At 32.6% G+C, this 14,001-nt stretch overlaps 1 protein-coding gene across 1 annotated transcript in view; it reads right to left on the bottom strand.

Moving 5' to 3' along the window:
• LOC145327739 (uncharacterized) overlaps positions 1-14,001 on the bottom strand; it is an 85,570-nt gene that overhangs the window by 22,849 nt on the left and 48,720 nt on the right. The window contains exons 4-6 of the mRNA XM_080171299.1: positions 11,735-11,820; positions 11,471-11,519; positions 7,554-7,624 (exon numbers count right to left, since the gene is read on the bottom strand). Of these exons, the coding sequence (XP_080027425.1) occupies positions 7,554-7,624; positions 11,471-11,519; positions 11,735-11,820 (206 nt within the window). The remainder of the gene's footprint in view (positions 1-7,553; positions 7,625-11,470; positions 11,520-11,734; positions 11,821-14,001) is intronic.

Genomic DNA, 14,001 nt, shown 5'->3' with positions numbered 1-14,001 from the left:
AGAGAGAGAGAGAGAAAGAGAGAGAGAGAAAAGGAGAAAGAAAACGAGAGGGAGAGAGAAAAGGAGAAAGAAAGACAAAGAGAGAGATAGAAAAGAAGAAAGAGGGAGAGAGAGAAAAAAGGAGAAAGAAACACAGAGAGAAGAAGAAAGAAAGAAGAAAAGAGAGAAGAGAGAGAGAGAAGAGAGAGAGAAGAGAGAGAGAAGAATGAAGAGAGAAAGAAGAGAGAAAGAAGAGAGAGAGAGAAAGAGAGAGAGAGAGAGAGAGAAAAAAAAAGGAGAAAGAGAGGAAGAAACAGTAAGAGAGAAAAGGGGAAAGAAAGAGAGAGAGAGAGAAAGGGAGAGAGAAAAGGGGAAGGAAAGAAAGAGATAGAGAGAGAGAGAGAGAGAGAAAAGAAGAAAGAAAGACAGTGAGAGAGAGAGAGAAAAAAAGGATAAAGAAAGACAGAGAGAGAGTGAGAGAAGGAGAGAGAGAGAGAGAGAGAGAGAGAGAGAGTGAGAGAGAGTGAGAGAAGAGAGAGAGAAAAGGAGAAAGAAAGACAGAGAGAGAGAGAAAGAAGTAGAGATAGAGACAGAGAAAAGGAGAAACTGAGAGACATAGAGAAGAAGAGAGAGAGAGAGATAGCGAGAGAGAGAGAAAAGGAGAAAGAGAGAGAGAGAGGGATAGAGAGACCAAGAGAGAATTAGAGAAAGAAAGAAAGAATCATAGAGAAAGAGTGAGAAGGAGAGAGAGATAGAGAGAGAGAAAGAGTGAGTTAGAGAGAGAAAGAGAGAGTGAGAGAGATAAAAAGTGAGAAAATGTGTTAGATAGATAAAAAGAGAAAGAGGTTGATTGTCTTATCTCTTCTGCCTATCTGCTACAGAAATGGATATAAAATACGTGTCTATTGAGACAGCGGAATTTTGACGTCAATTTAGGTTGCTAATATATAGTCCTTAGAAATAAGTCAATACCTTCCTCAATGGTCATGGAAAGGGATGAGGTAAAGTCATAGGAGGTGATTGGGATTATAGTATACTAGCCAGCGGAGAGAAACATTTTATTCCCGTATTTTATATCAAACTGTATCCATAGCTACAGGAATCCTTTGAAAGGTTTAAATAAATAAGTTGATATTATAATTTCTTTTAATTACTACTACTAGTTGCTTCAACCCCAGCCTCTGGTAGAAGAACAGGAAAATAGCCTAAAACTACCCAATGATATTTGTAAAGCTTCCCTGTAAAGTACAATCCATACAGACCAGTAATTTTAAAGTTAGTTACTTCAGACAAAGTAAAAACTAGAATTTTTCGGGGGGGTATCATTTTTCCTAGAAACTATATCTCTTGGGAGAGTTTAGATAACCACCCAAAAATGGTTATAAACACTCCTTGGACATATAAGAAGCATCACTGTAAAGGAGAACCATATCGGTTCAGCGGTTAGCGAGATCCTTCGCTACAGACAATTAACCTTACTACTTATATAATAGAAAATACTAGCGACTACGCCCCTATGCATCTGGGGGCAATTGATGTGGATGGAGGATTGAAGTCGATTATAAATTAAGTTTTTAATAGAAAAATATTTTTTAAAATTGGGGGGGGGGGGGAAATCATTTATTCTAGTGCCAATTTCTCTTCTGAGGATGATGTTCCCTCCCCAAAAATAGTTATAAACCTTTCCAATAGTTATGAGAAGCTACAATGTAAATTAGAACCATATCGGTTAAGATGTTGTTACTGGGTGTTTTTTTAATAAGACAAAAATATTGCTTAATTTAACCCACTTACTATTGACATAAATTATTGAACTATATCTTATTTTCTTTATTGGGTTGGGGAGTTTTGTATAAGAAAACAAGGATGACAACATCCATAGGTAGCGAAGCACAAAATCTATAATAAAATAGACAAACAGACAAAGTGAGTTATAGAGCTGATCAATTGTTATCATATCAAAGAAAAGAAAGAGAGATATATGCAAATGAATATGCAAAACTTAAAATCACGAAACTTTTAAAAATTAATGTTTATGTCTGAAAGTTTTAAAAAGAAAAGCAACTTAAAAGCAGTCAGACTACTAAAGACTACCTAAGTATGGGGCATAAAGTCTGTTATATTGGAAAGAATTTTTAGTAGAGTATTTTTTGTAGGAGCCGAGAAAATCTGTTGCAAAATGTAAAAGCGGCTAAAAAGCTGTTTAAAAGCAGTCCGACCGCTATTGATGATGAACACTTAATTATGTTCCATATTGGTAGGAATGTTGACAAGAAGTTTCAGCCTTATATCTTTAACAGGAGCCGAGAAAATAAGTTTTTAAAAATAAAAGCGTCTAAAAGCTGTTTAAAAGCAGTCCGACCGCTATTGATGTTTAATACTTAATTATGCTCCATATTGATAGGAATGTTGACAAGAAGTTTTAGCATTATATCTTTTACAGGAGCCGAGCAAATCAGTTTTGAAAAATAAAAGCAGCTAAAAAGCTGCTTAAAAGCAGTCTGACCACTAATGATGTTTCATACATAATTAAGCTCCATATTGATGGAAATGTTAAAAAGAAGTTTCAACCTTCTCTCTTTACCAGAAGCCGAGAAAATCAGTTTTAAATAAATAAAGCGGCTAAAAAGCTGCTTAAAAGCAGCCCAGCCGCTTTTGATGTTTTATACTTAATTATGCTCCATACTGATTACTGATGGGAATGTTAATGGAAGTTTTAGCCTTCTCTCTTTTACAGGAGCCCAGAAAATCAGTTTTGAAAATTGAAAGCGGCTAAAAAGCTGCTTAAAAGCAGTCCGACCGCTACCGATGTTTCATACTTAATTATGCTCCATTTTGATGGAAATGTTGACAAATAATTTCAGCCTTCTATCTTTTGTAGGAGCTGACTAAATAACGTTTTCCCCAAAACGTTTCAGACATACAGACGGACATTTCAAATTATAGAGTAGCTTCGCTACTAAATTTTTTTAGCGATCTGGTGATTACAAGTAATAATATATCCAGGTTCAGGATCTACTTAGTAACAAGGATGATAACAACCATTAGTAGCGAAGCACAAACAAAATCTTGAAAAGCCGAGAAAATCACTTCATGTCGGATGGACGGACAGACATTTGGAATTGTAAAGTAGCTTCGCTCCTAAGAAAATATGTTGATATCTTGTAAACATAAATATGTAGTTTTAATGTTATAAATGACAATATTATGTCAGCCACAACTGCTTTTATTTAAGTAAATATAAACTCTTGTAATTGCATATATATAGAATGTCAACAAGTATGGCTGGTTATATCGATCCAGGTTCTTTAAACTTTTTCTGTCTGTCTGTCCGTCATTCCTTAACGCCATGGGAAATAAAATTTTCTCGGCTGCTATGGTAGATAGACATATAAAATTTTAAGTGAAGATTTTAATGGCATATTCACATCTAATCAATACATTGTTTTGTCCGTCTGTCTGTCGGTCATGCTTCAAAGCAAACATTATTTCTTAAAGTTTCGTGATTTACTTTTATCTTTTAATTTTTAAAGAACTGAACTTCTACCCCATAACTCACTTTGTCTGTTTGTCAATTCAGTGATATCTTTCTGTTTATAACTTAATCATGAAGAAATTCACGAAAATCTAAAAATCTAGAAATCGATCTAACACCCCAATTAATAAACATATCTTAATAAAACTTGGTAAAAATATGTAGAATGTAACAGGCAGGTGGACAAAACAATGTATAGATTAGATGGGCATATGTCATTGGAATCTTCACTAAAAATTTCAGCTGTCTATATTGAATAGGAGCCAAGAAAATTATGTTTCCCCCATAGCGTTACGGACTGACGGACGGACGGACTGACGGACAAACAAAGTGAATTATAGAGTGGCTTCTAATAAGTATGACATCCCTAAAAGTGCAGCTCTAAAATCAGAAGGAAGGACAGGCGAACATTTACCCTTGTAGAGTGTTAGAACTTGTAAACAAATAAGTGTAAACAAAATTGTCCTTATTTTTGTTGCAAAATTGCGTAAATACTTACGTTAAATTTTAGGACTTGATTATAAAGTTTCCTCACTTATGATATGGTACTTTGTTGTCATAGACATCATTATTCAAAAATCAGATTAATAGGATAGTTATCCACATGCAACAGTTGGTGTAAAAAAACGTTACAACCACTCTGATTGTAATCTACAGAAGTTTATCAATATTGGGAATGTATTTCTATGTATTAGCCGTTGTCTTATCCTTTCTATTTGATCTTTTTGTTACGTTTTCTTTATTCTCTTTCTCTCCCTCGTATTATCTCTTTTTTCTCTCTCTCTCTAATATTCTTTTTCTTTCCATTGCATTATCTCTCTCTCCTTCTCTTTCTCTCTCTCTTTTTTCTTTATCTATCTCACTCTCTCTCTCTATCTCTCTCACTTTATGTATTATTTTTTCTCTATTTCTCTCATTCGCTCTCTCTTCTCACTTTCATTCTCATCTTCTCTCTCTCTCTCCTTCTCTCTCTCTCCTTATCTCTCATTCTCTTTTCTTATCTTTCTTTCTCCTTTACTCGCTTTCTTTCTCTCTTTTTCTCTGTATCTCTCTCTTTCTCTCTCTTTTTCTCTGTATCTCTCTCTTTCTCTCTCGCTCCCTCTCTCTCTCTCTCTCTCTTTCTCCTATGCTCTCTCTCTATGTGTTTCTTACCTTATCTTTTTCTTCCACTTTCTCTTTTTCTCTTATTCTCTCTCTCTCTCTCTTTCATTCTATTTCTCTCACTTTCATTTTATCTCTCTCTATTTCTCTTCTTTTCTTTCTCTCTCTCTCTCCTTTTCTTTCTCTCTTACTCTCTCTCTTTCTTCCTCCTTTTCTCTCTCCCTTCTCTCTCTCTTTTTCTCCTTTTCTCTCTCTCTTTCTTCTTTTCTCTCTCTCTCCCTCTTTCTCCTTTTTTTTTCTCTCTCTCTCCCGCTCTCTCTCTCTGTTCTCTTTTCTCTCTCCTCTCGTTTTCTTTCTCCTTTTCTCTCTCTCTCTTTCTCTCTCTCTCTCTCTCTTTCTTTCTTTCCCCTTTTCTCTCTCTCTCTGTCTCTTACCTATTCTTTCACTTTCTCTCTCTATCTTTATATATTATATTATACATTTTATCAACAATGAAAAAACTTTTCTTTCTCTCCCTTTATAATTATCTCCTTTTGTCTTTCTTCCTACCTCTTTTTCTTACTCTCTTTCTCTCAACGTTTAATAAAATTAATTATATTTATTTAAATCTAACTATCTATCTATCTTATGATCAAAATAATTTGGTAGATTTTTATTTTGCTAAAATTGTCATTCGCGGATTTTTCGAAGGGTAGTCAACTTTGGCGCCGTTTTTCGGCATGAAGGAGGTCAGCTACATAAAAATGGACGCCAGATTCGGAATCTACGACCCCAAATTGTATGGAAAAATTGTCTTTAATTTTTCATATAGGCCCTGTGGGAGCTATAATATCAAAAACTATTTTTTGTGACGTTGAGGGTGGTCCTTTGTTGAAAAAATTCTATTTAATATAGAGCATCTACCCTATAACTTAGTTTGTTCGTCTTTCTGTCTGTATGGCATTATAATAACAAAATGTCTTGAGGTTAACTACATTTCTTTGAATATTACATCTTGGGGATGTTTTTGATATTATCTAGACAAAATTATATTTGCTACTTATGAGTGTTGTCATCCATGTTTCAATATAATATACTCAATATCTATGGATCAAACAGACCAAAAATTCGTTTTAAGTTTTCAATTTTGTATTTAAACTTGTAACAGATGAAAAAATCATAAGGATAAGATGTATTGTTAAGATTAAAATAGCCAACAAACGAAAAAAGGGATAATTAAATTTAAAATTTTTCTCTATCATACATAACTTTCCTATTTATTATTCAGTGATATGTAGAGTGCAACAAGTTTCATTCTAATACTAATGACTTTTTTTTTAAAAGTAAGAGATAAAATAGTTTTTTTGCTTTGCAAAATCTCAAATCTTTGTCTAAAAGCAATTAAATCAAAATATAAATTTCTACATAGCTCTTTATTCCTGCATTATAAAAATCATGTTTTCAATGCACAGGCCCTATCTAAAAGTCCCTGGAAGCATAATCATAATATAGACTCATATTCCTATTCCTGCATCCCTGTTAGCAACAATTACTGCTTGATCGCACAAACGCTGCCCTAACCCCCCTCCCCCCACTAGTCATCCATACAATTAAATCTATTAATCCTTAATTAGTTTTCTGATCATGGTCTGTCTATTAGTCTAACTTTGTGTGTGTGTGTGTGTGTGTGACAGTGTTTGTCTGTGTGTGTTTGTTTTGAGGGCGTTTTTGCGTGTGTTTGTCGGTTTAATTAGCAGTGTGACTGCTACAATATAACTTGAAATGTCCGTCCGACTGCACACACAAACGCATTTGCACAAGATCTGTATATAGTTCTATTATGTATTCAAAAGGCTCTACTGCAGATTTACAAAAACATGACTTTCTTTGTCACAGCTTACTTATGATTTTAAATAAACTGATCTGCGCTATCCATGAACATAATTGTCCTTGGTTTGTGTTAGGATTAAGGAAGACCTCGAAAATAGATTTGGATCAATTGCAAATGGATTAATTAAACCAGGGAGTGAGGGGACAATGGCGGTTTAGTTAATTAACAAACCTTCATTACTTTAATATTATCAAAATATATCAAAGGCATAATTTTGCAAATAAAAATTTAAGGGAAAGATTATTATTGTTTTCCTGTACATGAATCACCTAATTAAACTAATTATTGAGAATCATAGCTAGGAATACAAAATCAAGGATAACATTCTAAAATATTAGTGGTAAGTTGATATTTTTATTTATGGAAATTATTTTGGTAATGCTAAATTTTTTTTACTGTACTCTTGAATAATTAAGACAAAATATATTATTTTAAGCAATCTAGTATATATTATACTATTGTAATTGTGAGACGTAGAGTATTATTATTTTTTAAATATTTAAATGAGTCTAATCAGTTGAAGTATGAATTTAATTGTAGAAATGTATTGCAAAACTAAAAATATTCAACAAAACCCCACCTAAGCTCATTAATATAGATTAGATAATAACTTTACAGTTAGTAAAAGTCAAAGAAAAGGCATTGTAAAGTCAATCATCGATCCTTTTTTTAAAGTTTATTGATGAAAATGTCTAAGAATTAATTTAACACCCATTGTTTTATAACATAACCCTTCCTTTCCTTATAAAATAATTTAGAATATACCAGGACTAATTCGAAGCTTAACTAAAAGTAAGTATAGCCCAGCCGTTTCTATAATATTAATGTCTATATAGTCGAACATCAGGGAACATCCCTAATAATGATAAACAAAACTTCCCCTTCTGTAGATTACAATTAGTGGTTGAAACGTTTGGACACTCATCTCAATGAACCAACCAATCAAAATTAAGTAAAGGTCCCCAAGGTTTTCAAGCCAACGAATAAGAACGCTATTATAAAACTTTGGGGACTAGCCCAAAGACCCCTCCCTCCGAACATACTATTTTTTTTTCAAATTTAAATTACCTAAAATCAGGATGTATGATAATGTGTTCAACTTTGTAGGTTTGAGAATCCAGGGGCTCCGGCTGCTCGTCCTAGAAAAAGAAAGATTAAAACATATGCTTTAGTTGTGAAGTAGAAGCGCTGCAAAAAATAAGAAGCAAATTGACGTAGAAGTATGGCCTTTTCTGAGACCTTTGAGAGGATTTATCATTGTGCTATACGTTGAGTTACTTTGCCGGTATTAAATATAGATGGTAGCTTTCTTGTGAAGATTCTCCCGACCAAAAAGCATCTACTAAAAAATATACATTCTACGTCGCTGGTCTTTAATTTTCTACAGGAGAAATGTGAATTTCTCACCTTCTATTAAAATAAATGTTTAGAATTCCCGCAAAGATTATCATTACCAATTATCATCAACTGTTCTATTGAAAAACTGCTTAAATTCAGGATATTGTTTAAGGACATACTTACATTTTGAGGACTTGATTATAGAGATGCTTCGCTTATAATATTGTACTTTGTTGTCCTAAGAATCAGTATTCCAAAAATCAGACCAATCGGATAATTTTATTACATAAAAATTAGTTGTTAAAAAAGTTGAAAAGCAACATATTTAAAATGGACGTACGGACTTTCTGGTAACGATTATAGAGTTGCTTTCTAACTCGTACCTAAATCCTATAGGAATCATCATGCAAAGTTTGAATTCGATAGGACAATTCTAACATGCCTAAATTAACGAAAAGAGCTATCCGTTACGGACGTACGGACGGACTGACTATAATTATAGAAAAGCTTCGCCTTTAAAAAGGGTAAATTGTTTGTATTAGTAGATGTTGTCGTCCTTGTCAAAATTAATTTTATTGATCCTCTTCTATTAAATCTACATTAAATCACACATTTAATATTTTCATTTAACTCGGTCATTAAATAGAAATTGAACAAGGATGACAACATCCATAAAAGCGAAGCACAGAAACGGTAGGACAAACGGACATTAATACTTGTATAGTGTCAGAACTGAATAATCAGAATATAAATGTATAAGAGTCAAAGCAAAATTGTAAGTAAATTTGTTGAAAAACAGCTTGATTCAGGATAATGTTTATGGACATACTTACATTTTAGGACTTGATAATAGAGTTGCTTCGCTTATTACATTATACTTTGTTGTCCCAGGAATCAATATACCAAAAATCAGATCAATCGGATGATTAGATTACATAAAAATTTATTGTTAAAAAAGTAAAAAAATCAACATGTTTAAAATGGACGTACGGACATTTTGATGATGATTATAGAGTTGCTACGCTTTCTAAATCGTACCTAACTATTAAAGGAATCACCATGCAAAATTTGAAATCGATAGGACAATTCTAACATGCCTAAATTAACGAAAAAAGCTATCCGTTACGGACGTACGGACGTTCGGACGTACGGACGGACGGACGGACCAACCCTAATTATAGAAAAGCTTCGCTTTTAAAAATATCAATTACGCAATCCAAATATTTTCTATCAATTCTGTTCATATTATTTTCGCTTTATTGATTTGTTAAAATGCTTCATGTGTAAATTTCATATATTTTTTGATGCAAGGGGTAGAGGGGGGTATTTCTATTGCAGAAATGTTTATAAACCCTGATCAAAATGTTGGCATTCTGTCGATATGCATTTTTAATGATAAATATCAACAATAGGGCGTTAATAAAAAGTGGTTGTGACTGACATAATATCGACAATATATCATCAAGATTTTTTATGTCGAATTATTAGCTAGCATTGAATAAAAGTAGTAATGGCTGAAAAAAATATCGACTTACGCTATTCTGATGACAAAATGACAAAATGCTTTTGTTGACATAAGACGGTGAAAATGTACGCTTTTTGAGCGAAATGTACGCTTAGGAAAATGGACTTTTGTAAGTAATGTACACTTTGATTAAATATCTTTATATTATAGCGAATGAAATAATCTTGCAAAAATCGCTCTTATCTTATAGAGAAAAAATAGTAAATCAAATAGCAAAAACTGAGATATGAAATCAGTGTCACTCTTCCAATATGACGCATGACCGCTACGACCGCAAGCGTGGCATTACTTTCTCCACTATATCAATGTACACCTTTTTAGTACACTTTGATCTGAAAAAATCTGGCAACTGGGTGTCTTCTTTCAAGGGATTTTAAGGGAATCTTTACATATATCCAGGGATGGTTTTAAGCTATTTCATTTTCAATCAAAAAATACAGAGCCCCATGATGCTAGGGACGCAGGTACTAGTATGTTATAAAAGTTATCTAAATATTTATGCGCTATTATTTGAGAACAATCGCCCCCGTTAATTTAATGATTATTCTTTTATTTGAAGAGTTGTGAAAATGACAGTTAGAGAGCAGATATGCTTCTTAAAAATGGCAAATATTTCGCCCCTATCTGCCCTCTTTCACTTCGATGAATATCTTTTGCTCTAACTCTTGACTTAGCCTTGGTTTAAAGATCTCACTGAAAAATGCCCCGACGCAAAAAGTTGTAATGTAGTAAGTTTTATGTGTCTGTGTGTATGTCCGCTAAGATGTTGCAAAATTTTCAGAATAGACAAGTAATTATACGAAGCAGGATTTAGGCTATTTAGCGAGAAGGGGCTGGTTCATCAACCAACTGAAAGATCCGACTTGAGAAAAAAGGAAATTCTAAGCGAAAATTTCTCCACTTTCTTCTTTTCCGCCATTCTTTTCTTACCCAATAACCTTTATTTACAACACAAAACATGTTTTACGCCACTAAAATATCCAAATTTTCAGCAATTTCAAATATAATTAGTTTGCCGAATAACAGCCCCGTAGAATAATTAGTGTAGGGTTAGAAAAGAATTGATTTCATCGGGGCTTTTGCAACCTAACCTATTTTCACCATTCTGTATGCCCCAGCTCAGCCACCTCGTGACAGAGAGAAAACTCAATCAGCGTCTCCTTATTTAGTGATCCTTGTCTATTTATAATTATATTCTTTTGCATTCATACTCAAGAACAATAGATTGGTGGCCCGATCGGACACAGTGGCCAAATTATGCTAAATGATATATTTTTCACTTTGGCGTCGAAACCTAATTATATCCCCTGGATTACAACCGTTTTTGAACCAAACTAAAAAAAATATATCTCCCACGAATAAGAAAATGAAAGTCATAAAATTAATACAATCATATTGGCTCGGGCCTTCGGATTCTCGGGCCAACAAAATTATAATTATTCTTATCTGCGGAAAGCTGTCTATGATATGATTCGAAAAATTATGGCAACATCGTAAGGTTTATTGAGGTAGCACAGTATTGACAATTTTTATCAATTACAAATTTGTAAGCATAGTAAAAAAAATCACCGAATATTGCATTTTTATCACATGGCATCATAAACAGTTGTCCGCGGACAAGAAAATTAAAATCCTCGATGACTACCTACTAGGAGTCAGAGTTATATTGAAATTATATGACAAATCACAGGAATCATGATGACAGTCGGACATACTGACGGACGGACATAACCAAATTACAGAGTATCTGCATTCCTAATATTTTATCAAATTTCTAATAGAATCAATATCTAATGAAAATCATCTTTTCCTGTCATTAATTTTTTATTTACTATTTTATGTTGTATTCTTCTTTACAACATTGATGGATTTGTTTCATTAACTTCTAACCATTTTAAGCTTTGCCTTTTATCAATTATCTAGCAGAGTCATTTTTTGCTTAATACTTTTTGTTATGATTTTTTGTTCTTAACTTTAAGCACTCTATAATTATCTATAAGAAATTAGTTTAATCTTAATCAATTAATAACTAGATTATTGATCATTAAACATACAAAAACAAACTAATGTTAGTCTTAGATGTTAAATAAATGAAATAGTTTAGTTGTTAAAATAAACTTACTTTTGTATCAAATTCTCCCAAATGTACTGATATCTTGTTCAACTTAGCTCTAAAAATAAACATAGATTTTAGTTTTAAAAATATTTGCTTACATATATCTAGTTTACAAATTAGGTTAGACAATTTTGTAGGTTGACCCACCTTAAACCCTTCTCTTGAATCTAATATTTCTCAATTACTGATTTCTGGTCTTTGGGAGCCCTATATTCTTTCTTTTATAAAACTATTCTCTGGTTATCTATAATCAGCTGTTGTCGTACTAACCTGTGTACACAATGAGCAGCTGTTGCAATGTACCAATGATTTAGAAGAACTCCACCACACTGATACGAACTGATTCGTATGTGAACCTGAAACAAAACAAAAATAAATTATATAGAAGTTTATATCCTTATAATAAAGTAAAAGGATCTGTTTGTGTGCCGAAGGATCTAGGTAACCGCAGAACCGATATGGTTCTCCTCTATAGTGTATCCATAACTATATCCCTACACAAACAAAATAGGTATTTGCATGTGTTACAAGAGTTACATGTACTGCGTTTCAGACAGATATACATACATACATAAATATAAACAGACATACAAAAGAGGATGGCTGATTTTAAATATTGGCAGTTGACTAGCAGCTTTAGTTATAGCACACAATTTTTCTATTAAATTGGCTAATGACCCTGTAAACCAGTTCAATTAAGAATTCAAATAAAAAAAAAGAATTAAAAGAAAACCTTCATAAAATGATATTTGGTTTTCAATGAAGGTAAATAATTGTGTATTATAATAAGAAACTGAAGCGGAAAGTGACTAGAATTTATATTCCTTAATTATCAAAAAGAATATTTGATGATTATCTTCTTTTTGTTAGATATTATCATTAATATAATAACCAACATACATGCATGGTGTGATTCAAATTAAGGGTATTAATACAAGGAGGGAGGGGATATTGGGCTGTTTATTACACTAGTCCCCAAATTAAAAAAAAAACATTTTCTTCTTCGGTGGTTTAACAGCATTGGAGACTTTTATTGAATTTTAATTGGTTGGTTTATTGAGCTAAGTGTACAAACGTTTCAACAACAAATTGTAATCCACAAAAGGGGTAATTTTGTGTATCATCATCGTGGTTGGGATTATCGGCCATTGTCCTATCCCTTTAGATCCCTGGTATTAACGTGTTAAATAAAGTACGTGTTAACAACATTGAATACGTCATAAGGGAACTTCCCAGTTGAGAAGTAAGGATAACCTCAAAGGTCGAAATCGCCCCCCCCCCTTGCCACGATGTTATGACTTGGATATCCTATTTTAGAGCAGTCAGTTTCATGTATGATAGATAAACAAACACACCTATATTATACAGTAGCTGAGCCCCAATATTTTTATGTAAAAAGGAATGTTTTTAATAAAACACTTTGAAATTGTGAAAAACGTAAAATATCTCTTAGAATTATCCTAGCCATGGACAAAGTAAAATTAATAATAGGAATTAAAAATGATTAATTAGAGTAAGATTAGACATTAAAGAACAGAGATACAAGGATAAAGAGAGACAGAGACAGAGAGATAGATACGTGAAGAGAAAGACAAGAAATGAAAAAAAATGGAAAAAGAATGATCCATTGAGAGTTTCAAGTGTGACATTTTTGTACAAATGAGCAATTAAAAAGCTTTCTTCCGGGAGTTAACTTCATCTTAGTGTTCATACAATCAAGATATATTTGGAGCCTGGAGGCTGGAGGTGGCAAATATTTCTCTTATCTTCTTTTATGTGTACGAGATCTTTTCCAACAAAAACAACACATTAACTACAATTGAAAATAACTAATTAACTTAACATCAAAGTCAATTAAAAATATCTTCAAATAAAACATTTGATACTAGTGGCTGCGCTGTAGCATCTAGGAGCTCTGCATACGATGGGATAGGAAATGTATTTTTAATAGCATTAAAACAGTCTAATCTAAAAGTTTAATAGCCCAAAACCAACCCCTGACCTAAGTGAGAATTTCAATAAAATGGAGAACACGATCGGATCATTAGTTATCGAATTCTTAAGGTACAGAAAAAATAACTTTATGTTAATAATAATGTATAAACACTAATCTATCCCAGGACTTTTAAACTGAGAAAAAATTAAAGAATTAAGTAAAAAGTCACGCCATCTCTTATTATTTGCTTAGTTAACCATAGAGTAGGGAGTAGCAACCTTAGATTTTACAAATAAAATAAGTAAAAGTACAAAGATATATTTTATATTTATAAAAATAGGATATACTCCGTTAATAAGCAAGATATGTGTCTGATTTATTTTATGTAGATTCAAATGTGCGTTGGGCTTATTTTTGCGTTAAAAATTAGTGGCGTTCTGATTTTTTTTTGTCTGCTTTTTGTGTAGTATGCTAGTCCCTTCTCCCTGATCACTTATCAAAGGGGAAATAATAAAGCGTAAAATTTTTGTGACAAAAATTCCAAACAGAAGACAGGAACTAGAAGTAATTAGGAATTATATATTGTCATTTTAACTTTTAG

The sequence above is a fragment of the Acartia tonsa genome, chromosome 1 (assembly GCF_053477335.1).
Source record: "Acartia tonsa isolate MP-2025a chromosome 1, ASM5347733v1, whole genome shotgun sequence".
NCBI classification, from domain to species: Eukaryota; Metazoa; Arthropoda; class Copepoda; order Calanoida; family Acartiidae; genus Acartia; species Acartia tonsa.
Note: the sequence above shows the minus strand (reverse complement) of the source record. Positions and strands in the feature narration are given on the sequence as shown.